Here is a 21,014-nt window from a genome sequence, read left to right on the forward strand (position 1 = left end):
GGGAACATGTGCATTATTGTTGTTTTTTGGTGAAATCTAGTATTCAAAATGGAGAGTAAATTCAGGTGGACATGCTCATTGTTATGACATTTAAAGGAAATGTTTTATATATATTTATCTTATCTGTTTGTTTTGGGGTTTTTTTGTAATGCATGCAAGTTAAACCATATTTATGTAAGAAAGGTGCTACAAAATTGTTTTGTATATGTTTAGTGGAACTATGTTAAACTACCAGCTGATTTTTGGATTAATGATGGATTATCACATCTTTGGTTTTTAAAGAATTGTGAAAAACATCTTCTAAACAGTAGAAGAATTAAAAGCACTTTCTAAAATTAGGTTAAAATATTTGCATATAAATTTTTAATCTTAATAAAACTTTCTGCAAGAGGCTATGTAGGATATGAAATACAAAGATGAACAAAAGTGGAATTGAATATAAAAGTACAAACAATTTAAACCAGTACATAAACATTTATAAAAAGAAAATAATTTGTTTATTAAGTTAAAATTGAACTGTATTTTTTTATGATTTAGCAGAAGTTGAAGAGAAATCAGGATATTATATTGAAATAAAAGGAATGTTTTAAAAGATGTAAAAGTATATTGTTTGGATCAAGCATGGTTGTTAAGTTTTATTTGTTACACAAGAAATCTCAAGAACTGTTTTTTTTTTATAAATTGTTTACTTCCATCATTACTCTGTTTATTCATGATTATTATACCCAACAGTAACAAGTGCATTTTTGGTGACTGATTTTTTCTTCAGGGTAACTGCTACACAAAAGATTTCAGTATAAGCCAGGCTTATCTTATTTTGTAGTATTAGTTATTAGGGGAGATAACACACAGTTGCTTTTGCAAGTCAAATGGTAAAAGTAAACTAGAGTTTATTTCTTGTAAAAGTTGAAATCCTAGTATTCTGGTTTTTACTTATGTTAATTAAAGACTTAGCAGGACAATGAATTTAGTTCATTATTTGGCACTATACTCTGAGGAATACAAACAATGTCTCACCCAAATATCTTTTACATAGTCTTCCTTTTTATTTATTTATTACTTTTTTTAAACACTTCTTGAAAGTTTGTTTGTTTCCAAGTGAGAATCTAATTATGTAAGTAAGTTTGTAATTATAACTTGTATTTTCCAAGATGAGAAATTACACATTGTTGCATAAAATTGGCATCTCTTTTAGAAAGAAATGGTTATATTTCAATAAAACAATTGTCAAATGCATTTTTCAGTCAAATACAAGAGACTAAAAATTTTCAAAAAATTATTGGAAAATACAAAAGACTTGTACAAAAAAAAAAAAAAAAAGATTTGTTGGAACATAAAATTAAAAAATATGATGATTCAGTTAATCTAAAGAAAAACTTAGAGCAATTTTCCACAACTGAAACATCCTTCAGAAAAGTTTTTGAATACTAATAAACAATTTTGCAACAAAGTACCTGCTTTAATGTGTGTTGAACACCTCAATACCCTCTATGGAATGTTCATGCAGTCACACTGGTTAGGGAAAATCACACAAACAACCTAAGCAAAGCTTTGAATAATGGTTTCAGAGCATTGGTTGGTTATAAGCATCCATCATTTTGGAAGGCTGTAGAGAGTTTGAGAAAGGATGAAGTGGTAGCATCAACCCTAAGTGTGCAGGAGTGCCATAGGCAACCAACCCCCAAGGAGAAATGCCTGATGTATTTCCATAATTTTTCACTGTGGTGTGAGACATTGTCCTGGATCCATTTTAAGTTTAGATATATATCTTGCATAGGGATTATCACAAAAAAAGTTTTATGAGGTTAAACTTTTTTTTTATCAATTATTTGTAGATTGTTACATTATTTGCTGTGCTTGTTTCCAAACTATGTCAGGCAATAAAGTTAAATTTTTTTATTACACATACTTAAAGTGGAACAGAAAATGTAGAGTAACAAAATTTTTATAATGTTGCAAGTAAAAAATATACAGATAGGTAAGTGTGAAAAACATGAGTTAAAATTGAAAATCATAAGGTTTATAAGTTATCATATCAAAGTTTATTTTTATTTGTTGCATATGTCATAAGTAGTTTTAGTGATGATATAGTGAAGTTTTGACATATGGTATAGGTCATTTCTGTTACCAAGTCTCTGTTAAGATTTTAGCAGATCTTGTGCATTAAAAATTATATTCATTATGTAGCTCATTTGTTTCCACCACTTTTTCAGTGTGTGTGTGTGCCTAGAAAAGACCTTACATTATCCACTAGTTCAAATTGGCAGTTAGCAAGCTTGGTGTCTAAAGATTTATTCACTTGTATACTTGTGCTTTCATGCTAACTTTTAGAGTTTTTTTTTTTTTTAATTCATAAATGAACATCATATAATATTTATTTATTGAAGTACTTGACTGACAATTAAGATATGCTAAAGATACTTTCTCATGTTCCATGTGCCAAATGTTGTAACTCTCTTTTTGGATAACTGTAACTCTGTTAAAGGGTTGGGAAGGAGAAATATTATGCACCATTGTTAATCTTTACCTATTAGAAACATATCATTAATGGCTTTATTAGTACTAGTTTTGTAAATTGATACATTTTTGAAGGACAGTCTAAACCTTGAGTATAAGATTATTATTCAATAATTCAAATACTGGTGTATCTGTTCTCTAAGTATGTGGAACAGGTGCATCAATAAATATATACATTATATTTGTTCTTTTCTGCAACAAAATTTAAACTATAATAGTACTCTCAGAATGTAAATTGAACTGTACCACACTGGATATGAAGAAAGTGCCTGAAATTGCCTTCAGATGTAGGTGTATCATTTTAATTTGTTTTCTTATCCATGTCCTTGCAGACCTCATTTATTAGAACTAACTAAATGAAAACTTGAGCTCATTTAATATCATTACTTTCAAATATTTATATTTTAGTGTTTTCAGTAATAAGTATATTTTCTCTTGGAAAAAATGTTGCACATTCAGTGGAAAGTTGCAAATATCTCTTTCATGAAAACAGTTTTATTTAGAGTTTAACTATTGTTGTAATATTAAAATTTCACCTTATTAAAAACAACATATTTGGAAGTAAGTAAAAGAAATTTCTACTTTATATTTAGTGTTTATTCTATACATCACATGAACATTGAAAACTGGTTATAACTGGAGTGTACTTTAAGTAAGCTGTAACCAGGGTAAATAATTGGAAAAATTATACAAAAATAAGTGCTTGGCTATATGTGCTTTGAAGCTGTTATTATTGGCTTCTAAGTTAATTTTAACACAGTGAATTACTAACGCAGTCTCCATACAATATCTGTGTTATATCTCAGCTGGCCAGATAAGCTCTGGTATTGGACACGTCGGCACAGGATGTAGTAGAAGTAATGTTTGTTATATTCTTCCTTACTTTCACTCATAAGTTCTTAGAAATACATTATAGGTGCTATTTAAATTATGATTGGTTTATATTTCTTTAAAAAATATAAAAAGGCTAATTCATGTTTTGTGACAATTTTTTTTTCTATTCCTTATTATATTAAGCACTATTTTTAAGTTTTGTTTGATTGTTTTTTTAATTTAGGTTTTTCTTCTCATTGTAGCCTCAAGTTTTCCCACAGTAATGGTTGGTAAAGATGGCAGATTTTATGATATTCAGTCTTCTGAAAGACTGGAAAGTAAAAGTGTGACACGGACAGGAAATTTCACATGTTCCTTATGTGGTAAACAAATGACATGGTGGAGAAGCATGACGCGTCACATGGCTATTCATAACCGAGGTTCGCAATTTGAAGTTTGCAACCTGTGTGGGAGAACATACACCAGAAAGGACAATCTTTTAGCTCATCAAAGGCTTTGTCATCGTGGAAGAAATCAGTTTTAGTCAATATCATGTTTGGCAACATTACAGCTCTTTAAACATGCATCGTTATTAATTACTGTTTTTAAACATTTTGAGTTTTAGATACATTTTAAAAGTGATAGTGAGAAGAGGAAAAATATTATGCAATGTAATTCTCCTTTAAATTTAAACAAGTACCCTGGAACTGGTGGTTTTAGAAAGAAATTAGTGAAATTTATACTGAGATTTTGTTTGTTTGTTTTTTTAAATTATAATTGCCACTTATTTTGTTATAGAGAACCTAATCAAAAGTGCTTTTCTGGGCAGATTTATTTGTTTTACATGGTTATTACATTAGAACAATATAACAAAAGATATTTTAACACTCCAAATGTTTTAAATTACCATGAATATAAATCTATCAGCTAAGAAGAAGATTACTAGTTGAGGTAATTTTTTTATAATTGTGTTTTGTCTCAAGATGTACAAGCATAGTACAAAACTTCTTTTCTTTCCAGGATTATAATTAAAGTATGGAAATACAGAAGAGTAAACTAAAGTGGGTGTGAATTCACAGAATGTTTGTATCAAACTTTGCATATAGATGTCATTCAAATGCTGTGTCAGCTGATTTACAGTGTAATATCAGATTTTTTAAGTAAACATAACATAGATCAGAAAATATGTCAGTTGGCATTCAGTGTTTCCATCATACTCGTGATGTAGAGAAACATAAATAGGAAGGCCTTCAGTTGAAGCCAGTGTTGATATTAGACAAATGATGTATAAATACAAATTAGAAGAGAAGTCAGTTGATATAAAGCTAATGTGATAACACTAACCAGGTACATCAGATAATATAAAACTAATGATGTAGAATCATGAACCAGATATTTTGGTACACAATATTAATTGAGTTGATACACTAATGTACTGTAAAACATTATTTTTTGTTAATATTATTATCAAAGTCAGATGATACTATATAACAAATTCCAGTACTTCAGTTGACATTCTTATGATAATAAAGAAACGTAAATTATTCACCAATTTATTGTCACATTGTTAAATCTAAAGCTTGTTGTGCTTCAAGCTTTGGTATAGAATTTCTATACAGTTTCATATAGTGATTTCTCTATTTGCTGTGTAACAAATACAAAAAAATTAATGTTAAATATGTCTGCTAATCCTCTTTCCAGTTTTGGAAAAATAAAAGTTTTCCACTTCCAGGGAGAGCATAATTCAAACTACAAATACCAGTATGTTTATGTATGATGTAGATGGGGTTCTGCAGTGAAAGTTCTCAAATTCAGAAGTGCATAGAAGTATGTTTATGGTTAATATGATGTATCATAACTTGTATGTACTTGTTCAAATAAAGTATGTTTATGATTAATAGGATGTATCATAACCTGTATGTGCTTATTCAAATAAAGATTTTAAGAAACAACCTCTGTATTAAGTGCTGTACCAGATCATCAAATATTCTAGTAGAACTATTTTCTCTTGTGTTTTAGTTGATATTAACTCATTATCAAAAGTAAAATTTTTTTCTTTGTAACCACTCATATTTTTGAAATATTTAACCTCAGATGGAATATGAATATAGTTCTATGAACTAAGAAATTATACTAACTTAACGATGTGATTTGTCATGTATATTCTTTCACATTGTCACATAGGCATTTTTCTACTGAGGTTTTGTGATGCTGGTACACATTATCAGTACTTGTAAAACATTAAAGAGAATTATACATGCATATAATGTTCTGTTTTCATAAGTAATGATCTTCTAAACTGTGTTCTTTCAGGCAAGTTAGGCACGCTGCAATGCATAGTGTGTAACCAAGTCCTAAACTCCAGGGCAGCACTGAAACGGCACATGAAGATCCATTTTCCGAGTAGAGAGAAGTTTGCGTGTTTCCTGTGTGGGACTGTGGTAAGCAGGAAAGATCATCTCAACCGTCACATGAAGTGGCAACACAAAGACCTGGTTTTCATCTGTCCCATCTGTAAGAGACTGTTTATGAGTAATGAAGAACTTGACTATCATATTACTAACAGTCATAAGGACAACTCTGAAGTGGTGTCAGTTTTATCTACAGAACTCACTCCTGTTAGGTTTATAAAGACAGAGGAAAAAGAAGACTAGGGCTTTTTTTTAATCTCACAGCTAAGAATTAAAGATAAAACAGAATTTGTGTTCTTTATAGTAAACCAATGTTTATTCTACTTTCATACTTTTAGTTGTATATTTTTAATTATTTTTTGTTGTTTATATATTTTGTAGGAAGGAAGCTGAAAAACTGATTTAACATAGGTTAATGGCATAGCATAATCATTGTTTTTTGTTTGTGTTCAATATGGAACTAAGCATTTTCTAATAAAATAATCGAACAGTGTAAAAGTTGCGTATGTGCAGATATGAGTTTTTTCAATGTGTAATTAAATGACTAACAGATATAATTCTTACTAATATGTTAAAAATACCAAATCTAATTCCTGCTTTATATATCCTTTATATCTGCCTTTAAATTTATCCAATGTAATATGTTCGTAATGTATCATTTTACCAGCATTGACTTAAGGATCAGTTTCACAAGTCATAGCTTGTAATTATTATGCTACTTACTAATGCATGCAAGACATTTCCTTTTTATCAGATATTATCCACTTGACCTTGCCTTTTCACATGTCATTGTTTACACTTAATTCCACATATTAGCACTTAGCAACTGGTATAGTTAAACTTGCCTATTGCTAGTTGCTTAACTTGTTAAATCTACTGAAGTTAATTACTGTATTGGATGTAAACTGTTGGTAACTGCTGTTGAGATATATCACTGAGATTTTAAAATGTTGCTGTTTGATAGCTGGTGTACATAGTTTTTATGTTAGCCTGCAAAATTATTTTCTTGTTAACAGTAAATTTAATAACTAGTTACAAAAATTAAATGTATTTTACTGGTATTTTGAGCAAAATTGTTATATAAACCTAAAGTTTAGTTGATTTTTTTTATTTTATTTTTTTTTTGGTTAATTCTGTTTTAGCAAATTGCAAAACTGATTTGAGAAAGCCAGTTGGTTTAACATTAGTTCAATTATGTTGGGGCTTCATCTTGGCAAGACTGTTTTACTTCACATGTGGAAACAGAAAGTGTAACTACCTTAAAATGAAACTGAAATAAACTGTAATGTTACTGCTTTAAAACCTTTATTTGTAAATGTATGATTGATCAACATTTCAATACTTTAAAATAAGGTCATTTTGAAAGCATAACCAGCACAGTAGACTTTCCATTGTATAATAAATTGAAGGAATTAGGTAAACATCATTCAGATGTATGTTTAGAATGAAAAGGGTTTAGCAAAAAAAAATTACGACCAACCCCATATGAAGTGTTCCAACCATTAATTAAGAAATAGGTAACATTTTTATGTTGTGATTTTTCTTCAAAAACATTTCTGTAATTAGTTTTATGATTTAAACAACATCGTAGATTTTATTGTTTTTAAACATACTTTCTAACAAGTCTTTCTTTCATTATGATAACATTGCTTTTACATTGAAACTGCTAAATGCAATGAAAGAGGTGACAGCCATCTAATAGTTCAAGCTTTCCTCTGTTGTTGTGGTGGTGGTGGTGTGTCCTCACTTATGATCTTAAATAATGTCACTCAAACTATTTTCATTTTTAACATAATCAGCAAGTGCTTGGATTAACTTTTTCTTTGTGTATGAGGAGTGAATGAATAGATTTGTTTAGTGTATTTTATTATGAAGATTTATACTCAACTGTTTTATGACGTACTACTTGTAGTTGTGCTTTTTTATGCAGTATGTTAACTTTATTGAAATTAGGGGTAATAATATTTCTTTGGGTTTGTTTTTTTAACCTTATTGAAATTGTGGTTGATTACTTGGATTCTTAACATTCTAAAAGGTTTAGTATAAACAATAGACTGTTATTGTCTTGTAAGTGTATCTTATGTGTAATGGAATAAAACTTGTGTGAATCTTTCATAATTATGTTTACTCTTTTGTAGTTTATTTAATTTATTAGTTTGGTGAACAAAAAATGGAAGAAAGGCAGCCTGAATATATTTTAAAACTTTCCTTATGGTCCATGAAGGATGGGTCCATTTGTAAAAATGTATCCATAGTAATAATATTGTGAAAAAAAAAATAGTGTGAAAGGAATTCAAGAATATTTCTTTGTAATTATCAAGTTTCTAAAGAAAGATCCCCCTAGTGGGTGAACAGTAAGCTAATATTTACAACATTAAAATCTGGATTTTGATTCCCTGTGGTAAACAGAGGGCAGGTAGACTATTGTGTAGCTTTGTACTAAAACAGTTCTAAAGAAATTGGCCATGAATTTACACGTGGGTAACTAAAATAGTGTAAAACTAAGCCTTTGATATAAGTTTCACTGCAGATGTTAAGATAAGGTTATAGCTTGAAGTACTTGTATCTGTATTTACACTAACCATGGTTACTGTAACCAAATTAATATGGGTGACCACAGATAGTGTAGAATAAATTATTTGTGTTTTGTTAACATATATCTGTAGATATTGATGAAACTTTTCACTCAAAAAATTGATAAATTCTCAACATACTGACATGTGCTACAGCAACATATATTGTTACTTTGGTATAGTTATTAGTATTGAGTTTGCTATCCATTAGTAATTAGACATCACAATTACTTAAAAATTATACATTATGCTATTGGTGTTTTCAGAACAAAGTATGTAGTAAGTCTTAATGTTCTTCTGGAAAAGAAAGAACTCAATATTTATTAGCATCTTCCTGCCAAATAAAAAGTTCATTCAAATACCACAGCCCAGTAAAACCACATACACAAAGGTACTAAAATGATATTGCCAAATACCACAGCCCAGTAAACTACATACACAAAGGTACTAAAGTGATATTGGTGACATTTCTGATATTGATTGATAAAAGTTGTAAGTCAAAGACCTAATGAAACATCCAAAAACTTTTATAAATCATCATGCATATTCAAGTCGACTTGTTGTCCTAGTTAAGTAAGATAATTTTGTGATAATGAGATAATCATATCGCATCATTTCCAACTATGGATAAAGACTTTACAGTACAGAAGTAAAAACTGTGTATTTATTGATAGGTTAGACTATGGAAGTTTACAACATCTGTGCTTATTGGACAACCAAAGATGTGTAGTGGGCAGTGCACTTATCTAGTCCTGCAAGAGTTCACATACCCAAGGGATAATATATTGGGTCCACAACTAGAAGGTTTTGCAGTTGAAAAAACAACACTAATGCTGAAGCTGGTATCTAAACTAACATGGTGATCTGCCAGCCTCTTTTATGTCATTTTTTTATTCCTGGGAATAATTCTGCTTATGAATGCTAAGAAACCTAGCTGTTAGCCAGAAGATTAGTGCAAGTCAACTGTTTAATAGTAAACTAATTCAAGTAAATTATGTTAACATCCATACAGAGTGTGATTGGATGAATAGATCTCATCCTTCAATTTTTACTGAAGAAAGACACCTTGCTTTAAATTTTTTGTATAAAAACAATTGACTGACAATACATTCACGCTAAAAGCCAAATTGATCCACTTTTTTTTTTAATAATTGATAACTTGAGTATTAGTTTCTTAAATGAGTAAAACTTCAGTTTTTAGTGCGTGATGGCAAGAAACCCACTTCAAGTAAAAATGTATCTCGGGACAGCTGGTATGAGTATTAACACCTACTAATAAAACAGAGAACAATGTTTTGACCTTCTAAGGTCATCTTCATGTTAACAAATTCTTTAATCTACAGCCAGTTTCTGGTGAATGTGAATTTCAGTTTAACCTTCATTAGCCCATTTTTGAAAAGTTGTGGAACACCTGGGTTCAAACTAGACCATGATACAAAACTAACATAATTGTAAGCTATGAATTGAAATTCCAAAAAGCCAGTTGCATTTTAACTTTTATTAAGGTTATCATGCAGCATGAACAGCATAAAAATATATGTATTCTAGAAGAAATATGTTGACAGATCAAGAAATTATGTTGTTCCTCAATGTACAGATAAGTAGTTTTGAACCATTTGTTATACAACAGTACCAAATGCCAAAGTTTTATTAAACTACTATATTCAAGTCCTTATCCACCAGTATATGATGAAAATATCATAATACTGGAAAATTCAGTTCAAAGAAAACTAAAACTGTATGCTGTCTGTCACCTTGGGTCTGACCAGATCACAACAAATAATGAAAATCCAATAATTACATTAGCTATATCAGTTATCAAAGAAGCTTTCTATAAAATAGGACAATATAAGTAACCATCATAGTGTGTTGAAGAATGAAGTGTATGTACATGCTTACCAGAATGGTATTATAAGCAAACAGAAGAAATGATACTGTACTGTTTTGATAGATTATCTTCTACAACAGCCTGTATAGTGCATGAATTGGTATAAATATATAACAATTATGTGAGAAGATATTCAAACAAGAAAGTTGTTGAGGTTCGTGTTGACCCTGAGTATGCTGACTAGGGTAAAGTAGAATGCTATAATTTAAAACTATTACATATAAAGATGTGTAAAAAAAAAATCATGATAATAATTTGGTTTACTTTTAATTGGCTTTGATTTCTGTATTTTTTGTTTCCAGCATAGTAATTTTATGTTTCCCCTATAATATAGAATTTAATGATATTTAATTGTGACCAGAAAGAAGAAATGTCTCTCCTGCATGTATCAGTAGAAAGAAACTGAATGTGATCTGCAGTATGAAAGATATTCCTAAGCAAAGAATGATACTTTACTGCTTTAGTAGATTATCACCATGCTAACTGGTGCTGCCTGGCACTGAAGAAGTATGTTTGACAGTTTTGTTTCTGATCAATTGCTTGTATAATAATTAGGAAAATAATGAAATCACTTGATGTCTACATAAATTGTTAAAGAAAATGCATGGATGTAAACCCTGTCTCAGAGCCTGATCTTCTTGTTTCTGGGGATCAGGTAACTCTTAGTCAAAAGAAGAAACCTTGTTGTGTTTGATTATATTGTTGATATGCAAGCAGAAATACATAAGGTACTACTAACACTGAAAATGTGTATTATTATCCCAAAATTGTTGAAATTCAGACAGAAATATGTAAGATAGTACTAACTCCAAAAATGTTTATTACTTTTAATTTTACCACCATTGGAAGCTTTTAAGATAATGAGAATATGTTGCTGTTGTTACAAAGAAAAAGGTTATTTGATTGTTAAGTAAAAACATAACTATGTTTTTAATTTTGTTTGTGGGTACTTGCAATACTAGAAACTAAGCTTCAGTACTATTGTTGAGCAGAACATATATATATATGCTTGATTCTATAGGTTTGTGTTTAATTCCAAGCAAGCAAATTTTTATTTAGCAATTCAAATGAATGAATTCAGTCAGAGCACTCGAAGTAATATGATCTATGGGTCATAGGACTGAAACCCATCAATAAACATACTTAATTTTACAGCTGTGGAAGCATTGTAATGTGAAAGATAATCTCATTATTTTTTGATGATGAGAAACCCACTTGAAATAAAAATGTATCTCAGAATGGCTGGTATGGGTATTAACACTTTTACTGATAAGGAGAGAACAATGTTTTGACCTTCCTAGGTCATCTTCAGTGTTAATACCCATACCAGCCATTCTGAGATACAATCTCATTATTTACTGGTAAAGATTTATATTGAATACCATCTATAATTTGAAAATTAGATAGCCCTTGAGTAGATGTGTGAAATTCAACAAACAAATTTCAATCATAACTATAAGGTTTTGTGTCCATTTTACTTCACTATATAGGAGAGTAAATTAAGTTAGGTATGTGAATAATGTTATAAAGTTTCATCAAATTCATTATTTAACACATACAAATCTCAATCAATTTATTAAATTTATTTGAAAATTATAGTTATTGTACATTAATATTTCATTAGACATTGGAAATCATTTAATGTTACTTGTAGTGTATTCTTGTTGTATTTAACTTTGATTGTAGTAGTGGAATGCTTTTCACAAACAAAGGATTATGACTGGAATGGTATCAAGATGTATTGCCAGTGACATAAAAATAAATTATTTTCAATTTAATCTTGACTTTTAACTTACTGAAACCATATTCTTTGTTTAATAGTTTTAAATTTACAATTACACATGAAAAATAAAGATATTTACAGTTCTGCTAAGAATTAAACCGACCAAACAAAATGAAGATTTTACACAATTGAATTTGTTTGAAAATTAGTTTTTTAAAATTATACACATATCTGTGTGATATTACCAAAATTGTGTGTATTTTTCTTATAGATGTAAAAATTTCCATTTTTGTGACTTTTTTTTTATCAATAACTGTACTGTGAAGTATTTCTTTTGTGTGAACTTTTCTGCAGTCTCAATAGTTCCAAAGTTTATTGTCAGTTCTGTTTCATTTTCATGAATAAAGATACAAGAAACATAACATTAAAATATTTCATAGTGAAACTGTGTCATGTAGCAGTCATTAGTTCGAAAGTGGTGGCTGAAATACAGTTGACTACACAACTAACCCAGAAAGCAATGTCCATTGTAGATAATAATGTGTTGTTGCCCTTTAATCCAAAAAGCAATGTCTAGTTTCTTTACTTGTTAACTACACTATATCTCATTAAATAATTCCCGGTGTAAGTATTTGTGAACTGTCTGTTGTTGTAGCATGGTGTTCAGTAGAAAGAGTATTGTCCTCATATCATAGTAGCAGATATGTAGCCAAACTAAAATCAAGACCAGTAAATTTTTATGTAAAGGACCTTAGAATCTAAATAATATTTTTGAATAAAAACATGAGCAATAATAATAATAAGCTTCTTGTTTTGTTTTTAATTTACTGCTTCAGTTTTGTACTGCTCAACATTGGGTATTACCTACTGTTGTATCTATACAGTGCTTAATGTTAATATTGCCTGCTTTATAGTGCTACATTACTTAGTCCAAGTATTAATTGCCTCATTAGTAACCTATTGTAGTTGTGGTTCTACATTACTCAGTCTAAGTATTAGTAACCTGTTGTAGTTGTGGTTCTACATTACTAAGTTCAAGCAGTAGTTACCTTATGTTGTTGTCCTATATTACTAAGTCCAAGTATTAGTTGCCTCATGTTGTTGTTCTGTGTTACTCAGATCAAAGTATTAGTTACCTCATCTTCTAGTCCTGTATTACTAAGTCCAAGCATTGATTACCTCATGTTGTAGTCCAATGCTACTCAGTTCAGGTTTTATACAAGTAAAGAAAAACATTTCAAAAACTAAAGTAAATGTAGGGATGGTTGATGGCTAATATTAATCCTTTAAAAACAATTCAAACAAAATAGTAGGAATGGCATTCTCATAATTCCTACATTATTAATAGCACAGACACACAGTGTAGTAAAAAGTTAATATACAAAAAAGGATAAACTCAGTTGTAATTGAATAGTATATATATATACCTTTACTTCATTTTTGAGAAATTTGTTTTTTATTTGTTTGCGTTTTTAATGAAGTGTTTTAATAGACATGGGAAATTTGTATTCATAACCAAGTTTTAAATGCAGTGAGGTTCTAATTGTAATATTTATTTATCTATTCCTGTTTCACTCTGTTCTCAAGCTTTTTAAAAGAGCATTAAATTTTCGTAAGAAAGCTAAGTTTACACTAGAATTATATAAAAGCAGATACTCCATTTGAAACTCTGTCACCTCAGTTAATATCATTGATACTGCTGTTTTTGTTTTGGCCTCTGGGTCATCATGTAAAAAAAAAAGAACAAGAAATCCTAACTTTTTCCGATGATATTTACCAACATTCCTAGAACTTGTGATTTAGCCATTACATAGATATTGTTATAAAAGGAAACACTGTACAGTAAAGTTCTGATAACATATTGAGGATATATTTAAAATACCATTTCAATGACAGTCTCATTATTTGTTCTACATTACTCAGTTCAGCCATTAATTACCTGATGAAATCGTACATTACCCAATCCAAGTATTAATTACCTGATGTAGTTCTGTACATCCAAACCTAAGGATTACTTGCATTGTAATTCTTCCACACTATAAAAACATATGTATTCTGATTTCACACTTTTTGTATATTGTTTTACATATTTCTCATTCTACATTCTTTTTTATAGTTTTCAGTATAATATAGTAGTCTTGTCAACAGTTAGGGTAAGAAACTTCACTAATTAATAATCAAAATATAACATACATTTCAGAATACTGTCTTGGAATATTTTTAACTGCTTGATTAAAAGTGGTTTCTTTATTTGTTCAATGAAATGTGTTTCAAGAAAACAACTGATTTGAAGCATATATTGCATTTTCTTTTAGAAGTGCAACACTTTACATGTTTTAATTATGCAATTTGAGGTTTCTTACGTTAATATGATAGTAATAATAATTGTAAAACATTTTGATTAGTGTGTCCATTTGTCAGGTTTGATATTTAATAAAATGATATTTTGAAAATGTACTCTATTTCCATATTGATACAAGTTTTTTTATGTTTTCTAATGAATTTGAGATGATGTTTCATAGTTTTCTCTAAGTATCAAAATGAGTGTAATATTACCCCTCTGCTTAAGTATATCCCACTAAAATAATTGTTGCATGGAAATTCCACTTGAAAATTGAAAGGTAAGGATTGTTTTGAGTATAGTTTGTACTTTACTGTTTATGTTAAATCTCCATTGGTTTAATTTGAACTTGTATTTAGGTGTTAGTGCCATTATCTGTAACTTTTTTTTATAGGTTTCTTAGTTTCTCGTCCACGTTTGATGCAGCGGGATCCAGGAAGCTTAGTATGCCACTTTTGTTTAAAGGTGTTCAGCACACGTGGTTCCCTTAGCAGCCACCTGTACTTCCAGCACACATCTAAGAATAGAGTGACGTGTAGCGAATGTGGACGGGTCTTCTCAAGACGATACAACATGATCAAGCACCGTAGTCAGTGTCAACGTTGAGTTAAAAACAGGTTGAACTATTTAAGGAGTTATAATTAGTTAGTGGCCATTTCCACTTTTTTTTTCTGTTTGCTTTTAAAACCTCTGTGTGTTAAAAAATAAAACATGCTAGTTAATTTTCATGGTACAAATATATATCTAAAAAAAATTTTAAAAAGACAGATTTTAGTTGTTTAAATGTACTTTGACATAAAATAAAAGTTTTACCATTTCAGATAGTTTTACTGCTATCGTAAATCTTTATTAAGACATAGTTATTCATAATGACAAGAAACCCAATTGAAGTAAAAATGTATCTAAAGGCAACTGGTATGGGTGCTAACATTTTTACTGATAAAGCAGAAAACAATGTTTTGACCCTGTTATGTCATCTTCAGGTTAACAAAGAGAGAGTTTGCAACCTGAAAATTACCTAAGAAGGTCAAAATGTTCTCTGCTTTATTAGTAAAGGTGTTAATACCCATACCCACCGTTCTGAGATACATTAAGACATGGTTAGGTTTTGAGAGTGCTCTAGCAGTCTGACATACCGTCTTCAAACTATCATCAATGATTGAAACATGTTCCTCTTTCCTAATTGAATCACTTAGGGTTTCTCTGTTAACACTGTTAGTATGTAGAAGCAAGAATAAAATTAATCCTGGTTTTGTCATTATGGAAAAAAGAATAAATTATCATACTATTTTCAATAAGATAAGCATGTTACTTACAAACACAGATAAAACTGTCTAATTTACATGATGGTTGCAGCTGGTTTTTGTTTTTGGCAGTATTGTTTTCAATCTTTAAACCCAGATCTGATTGTTATTTTATAATTGTTTAGTAATGGAAGTAGATTTGTAACACATTGCAGGTTGTACTTTGCTGTTAAGGTTAATGAAATAAATATACCACATAAGATTGGACTTGCAAGAACATGTTTTTTTTTATATTTAGCCACAGTTATGCAAATAATGAATTTCGTGTTGTGTGTTCTGTACTCTATACAATAAATGTGTGTGTGATTTGTAATTTTTAAAACACTTTAGGATACATTCAAACTATGCATGTTTTTAAAAATAGCTTCACCACTGACATAGTTAAGATAGATTGAATGGGGAATAATTTCTAATGAATGACCATGATCATATCTTAATAACTACATTATTTTAATAATTTGTCTATATTAACAGTATATTTAAATAATGTTGTCGATTCTGGCTATAATTGTTTCATTAGTTACTTGCAAGATATTTCATTGGAGTTGCAGACTGTAGTTTGTGTTGCTAACTAGTTGTTTTTTGGGAGTGGGAGAGCATGGTCTAGTGGTTACCATGCTCAGACTGTGAACCCTGTTGATGTACAAATGTGCTATTCACTTCGGAATTGTGAGTGTACTGTTAAAAGTAATGGTCAAATATTACTATGTAATCAAACAAGAGTTGGCTTTTGACTAGCTTCTCTACCTCAGTACAAAGTTAGAGACATCTCTGTGTATATATTATCACACAAGTCTAATATCTTTTCAGTGTATATTATTTTCTCTTATAATAGTAAACTTTTCCAAATTCTCCATAACAAGCAGGATATCATTTCTAAAAATTGCCCCTAAACATCTGTTGTTTTATGGCTGTATTTTGTTAACCTGTTTTGTAAATTGGATTTGCAATTTTTTTCACTTTTATCTCAATATTTTAAATTACATTGCATTTTTGATTCTCCTCCATTCTGTAACAGTTATTGTTAAGGAGGTAGTGACTTCTAATTTTAACTTACTTGGGGTCATTCCTGGTTAGAGGTCAAGAATTCAAAAAGTTGCAGCAATCTTAAATTATTACATCAAGTTTTGCAAGCTAACTGGCAAACCCATTTTTATTTGCACATAAACATTTTTAAAACTTGTCTTAATCACAAATTATGTATGGCTGAAGTTTTGTTTGTTCTTAAGTGTAAAGCTACACAATGGTCTGTCTGTGCTGTGCCTACTGTGGCTATATAAACTTATTTTTTTAGTGTTATAAGCCTCCAGACTGGCCATTTGAGGGCATTACTTAAGTGATGAACTTGAAAATACTGTAAATGTTAATGTGATTTTTAATTACAGGTCTTAAAACATCTAAACCTAATTTTTGCAGTGTAATACTGGGAATGAATTTTATTTATAAGAATCGTATTTACACAATGCAGTACCTCACTTCTTATTCACATAATACAACATTCTTTCAAGGGAACTAACAGAAAATTCACACAAAACTGTATTAACCATGATAATCATTGCATAGTAATGACTGAGAAATACTCCTTGTATCAACAAACTTAAGAAACTTGGGAACATCCCTTGGGTTTAAGATTCTTTATAATGTATTATGATATCAGTATCTGGGAAAATGCACAAATAAGGCTCTTAGGGACAAGGAAGTTTGGGTGAAAACTTATTAACCTGTTTTTTTTATCACAGTAAGTTTGTTTTTTCTTCACTATGGTAGCTTCCAATAATAAGAAATATTTCAAGGAACTGAACTGGAAACAGACACAATGTCTTTAAAAGCTTGTGTTGTACCAAACAATTTCACGCAGTTTGCAAGATACAAGGCTAAGCTCAAGCATGTATGGACTTGAACCAATACACTACTTTTAATGTCTGGACACTCTGGATAGGTGTAGTTAAGTTTTCATGTATAGTCAAAACAACAACTACCTATCTCTCTGTCTCTGACTGATGTAGCTTTTACTCATGTTTATTTTTAGAATAATAATTATAGTTTAGGATAGCTTTCACGAAGTAATTACTGCCATTTTAGTTGCATCAATATGTCATGCATACAACATTGTTTTCCATTTAAGTGTATTATAAACAGTTTTTCCACCTGACCTAACAAAACTATTAGCTAATATTGGAGCTAACAGTGATGCTAAATATTTAAAATTTCAAGCTGAAATTTCTGGTATTGGATATCATTTACCAGAAGGTGGGGCATGGAATATTGGGGTTGGTCCAAAAGCAAGATGCAGTAAATCATAAAGATAAATTATTTTGTAAAATTATAAATCTTAATACACTTAAGTATGGGTCCTTTAAAATTATCATAAGTTATGGAAAGTTTGAGAACCCAAGATTTAGAACGTAGCAGACAGTGTCGTACCACAACACTGTAAACTGCACGTGTGTTCACTCTCAAGTACATATGAAGGTAGCTTGTTTGTTTACACCTAATAGTTCAATATAATTTAACCTGTATGGAAATTGGCATTACATAAAAACATTTATCAATTTTTATTTAACTTTCTGCATGTTTCAAGCAGCAAAGTGCTTTACTTTTACTATTCTGAGGAACGATTTCAGTAGACATTGCTAATGGTAAATTTGGCTCCAGTGTTTAACAGTTTATGAAGGGAACGTGTTTTTATACTACACTTCAGTAGACAAAGGCTAATAGTAAATTTTGCTCCAATGTTTAGCAGTTTTTTATATGTACACCTCAGTAGACACAGGTTAACAGCAAAGTTGACTCTCACATTTAACAGTTTATTATTTTTTTATATGAACATTTCAGTATACAATGCTAACAATAAATTGGACTTGTTAATGGTTTTTTTGGTTTTTTTTAAATGAACAATTCAGTAGACGAGGTTAGTATCAAATTTGGCTCATGTTTAATATTATTGTCTATATAAACATTTCAGTAGTGTTAACAGTAAATTTGACTTCCATGTTTAACTTTTTTTTTATGTGAACATTTCAGTAGATAATGTTAAAGTTTACTTCCATGTTTAATGGTTCTTTTCTTATATGAATATTCACTAGACACAGGCTAACAGTAAAGTTCCTGGTTAACACTTTTGTGTACATGAATATTTCATTAGACAAAGGCTCATAATAACTTTGACTCTTCGTGTTTAACAATCCTTTGATCAAAGTGTAAGTCATCAGGGGAAGAGCATCTGACCTGAAACATTATAAACATTAAAAATATTTATATTATTTTAAAATTCTAACAGTATATCACTCCCCTGCATAACAGTTTGTTCATAAATTCCATCTTTTTTGTCCCTTTGTATTGTTTTACACACTGTTAAATGAATTAGTAATTTTGTAATTTTTGTTCTTATTTTTAGTAAGAGTTAAGTAAACTTAAGATTAGTTGCAACTGTTTGTAAAAATTATATTTCTGTATTTATTAAAATAAAGGTATTCACGCATAACACAAACAGTGTGGTTTGTTTGTTCTTTTTAGAGTATGGTTTAGTAGTTTTGAGAGTGGTTTTCATTTCAGGTCCACTCTTTACCAGTAACAATATATTGGAATAAATAAAACGTATTAGACTTACTTTAAGCCTAAATAAGTTGACATGCTATTAAAATACACATCTCGGATGAAAAAAAATTTCATTAAACAGATATGTCCTTCACCTATTTTTAGTAAAACTAGTAATGGAAACTGTTGCTAGAAAAACCAGTCATATGATCTGTCAGTAGATGAACCAGTGATGAAGTCTGTTTTTAGAGGAACCAGTCATGTAGTCTATCAGTTGATGACCAGTAATAGAACTTGTCATATGATCTGTCAGTCATTGAACCTGTTATTAAAGAAACCAGTCATATAGTCCATCAGTAAATGAATCAGTCACAGAACCTGTTTTTAGAGAAACCAGTCATGTGGTCTGTTAGTATATGAATCAGTAATGGAAATTTGTCATATGATCTGTCAATCATTGAACCTGTTATTAAAGAAAACAGTAATATAGTCTATCAGTAAAGGACGCAGTCACAGAACCTTCTTTTAGAGAAACCAGTTATGTGGTCTGTAAGTATACGAACCAGTAATGGAAAATTGTCATTTGATCTGTCAGTCATGGAACCTGTTGTTAAAGAAATCAGTCATATAGTCTATCAGTAGATGAACCAGTCACAGAACTTGTTTTTAGAGAAACCAGTCAGGTGGTCTGTCAATCATGGAACCTGTTAATAGAGAAACCAGTCATGGAACTTTTTTTTATTAGAAAAACTAATCATGAACACTGTTACTAGAGAAACCAGCTATGTGATATATCATTAGATGAACCACAAAAACTTATTTAATAAACCAGTCTGTAGTGTACTGTTCTGAGTTTAATAAAAAAAATAGTCAAAATTAAAGACACCTGGAAAAAAATTAACTGTTGAATGATTAGAACATTTCTAAATATAACTCTTTTTAAAAAACTCCTTATATAAAGGTAATTGGTAATTCCACATAATCACCATATTTTGAATATGAAAATTATTTTTAAAAATGTATATATATATATTTGTAATTCTGTTCATCTTGAATTAGTTCTTCTAATTTCTGGAAAAAAAAAATTCCTTCAAAATTAACTTAATAACCATACATGTTATGTTTCATTAAGCATACATTTTGTACCATATTTATTCTGTAATCTTAGTTGGAATAAATGTAATTCGTAACACCTTGATGTCTTTATTGTGTGACTAAAAACATTCCTTAAAGCTGGTGAGCTCTGGTTGATAAAATGGTCTCACTAAGAGAACTGACTCACAATAATTGTTTGCCACAAAATTTTCTTTTCTTTGTAGGTGTACATCACACGTGTGAGTTTTGCAGCAAGAGGTTTTCTCGGGCTGCAAATATGAGAAGGCACATTCAGTTGCATCACATGAATTTCACCAAAGTCCAGTGTCCTGTTTGTAGAAGACACCTTTGCCGTGCAGACTACTTGAAAACTCACCTTAAGTCTGTTCACGGAATGACATGAAATGCTTTGTGGTTACTTATGTCCTTTTCAAAAAAGGACTTCCTAAGGTGTTTACTGTGTTAACTAAATTTAAGTTGTTGAAATAATTACTTTGAAAATTATTAATTGTACTTAAAGAAGGAGGTACTCACTGTGAAGGGTGATTCATTTTTATCATCATCTGTAACTTGTTTACAATGGTTGAGGAATAAAAAAACATTATTCTGATGAGTTAAAATATTGCAATAGTTTTTTGTTATATTCGTATTTCAGTTAATACATTTAATCACATTATGTGAAGAATTCTGTGAACTATCTGAATTTGTGAGCCGAAAAAGGCAACATTTTAATGTCAGTACTGTAGTCTTCCTCATGTCAAAGGTTCTCAGATATTGATATAAAGATCAGTGTATTTTGTACAGATGAATAC

At 29.9% G+C, this 21,014-nt stretch overlaps 1 protein-coding gene across 16 annotated transcripts in view; it reads left to right on the forward strand.

Annotated features, from left to right (window-relative positions):
* The window catches only part of LOC143239311 (zinc finger and BTB domain-containing protein 41-like), a 46,762-nt gene extending 25,950 nt beyond the window's left edge, over positions 1-20,812 (forward strand). For 10 of the 16 annotated variants that reach the window (XM_076480250.1, XM_076480243.1, XM_076480253.1 and 7 more), the window contains 3 exons: positions 3,594-5,157; positions 5,644-5,844; positions 14,661-19,060. In XM_076480250.1, coding sequence (XP_076336365.1) covers positions 5,715-5,844; positions 14,661-14,872 — 342 coding nt within the window. In that variant the 5' untranslated portion in view covers positions 3,594-5,157; positions 5,644-5,714 and the 3' untranslated portion in view covers positions 14,873-19,060. The other 6 variants (XM_076480257.1, XM_076480245.1, XM_076480256.1 and 3 more) reach the window with 4 other exon arrangements.
* The last annotated feature ends 202 nt before the right edge of the window (positions 20,813-21,014 follow it).

This window comes from Tachypleus tridentatus, chromosome 13 (assembly GCF_004210375.1).
Source record: "Tachypleus tridentatus isolate NWPU-2018 chromosome 13, ASM421037v1, whole genome shotgun sequence".
NCBI lineage: Eukaryota > Metazoa > Arthropoda > Merostomata > Xiphosura > Limulidae > Tachypleus > Tachypleus tridentatus.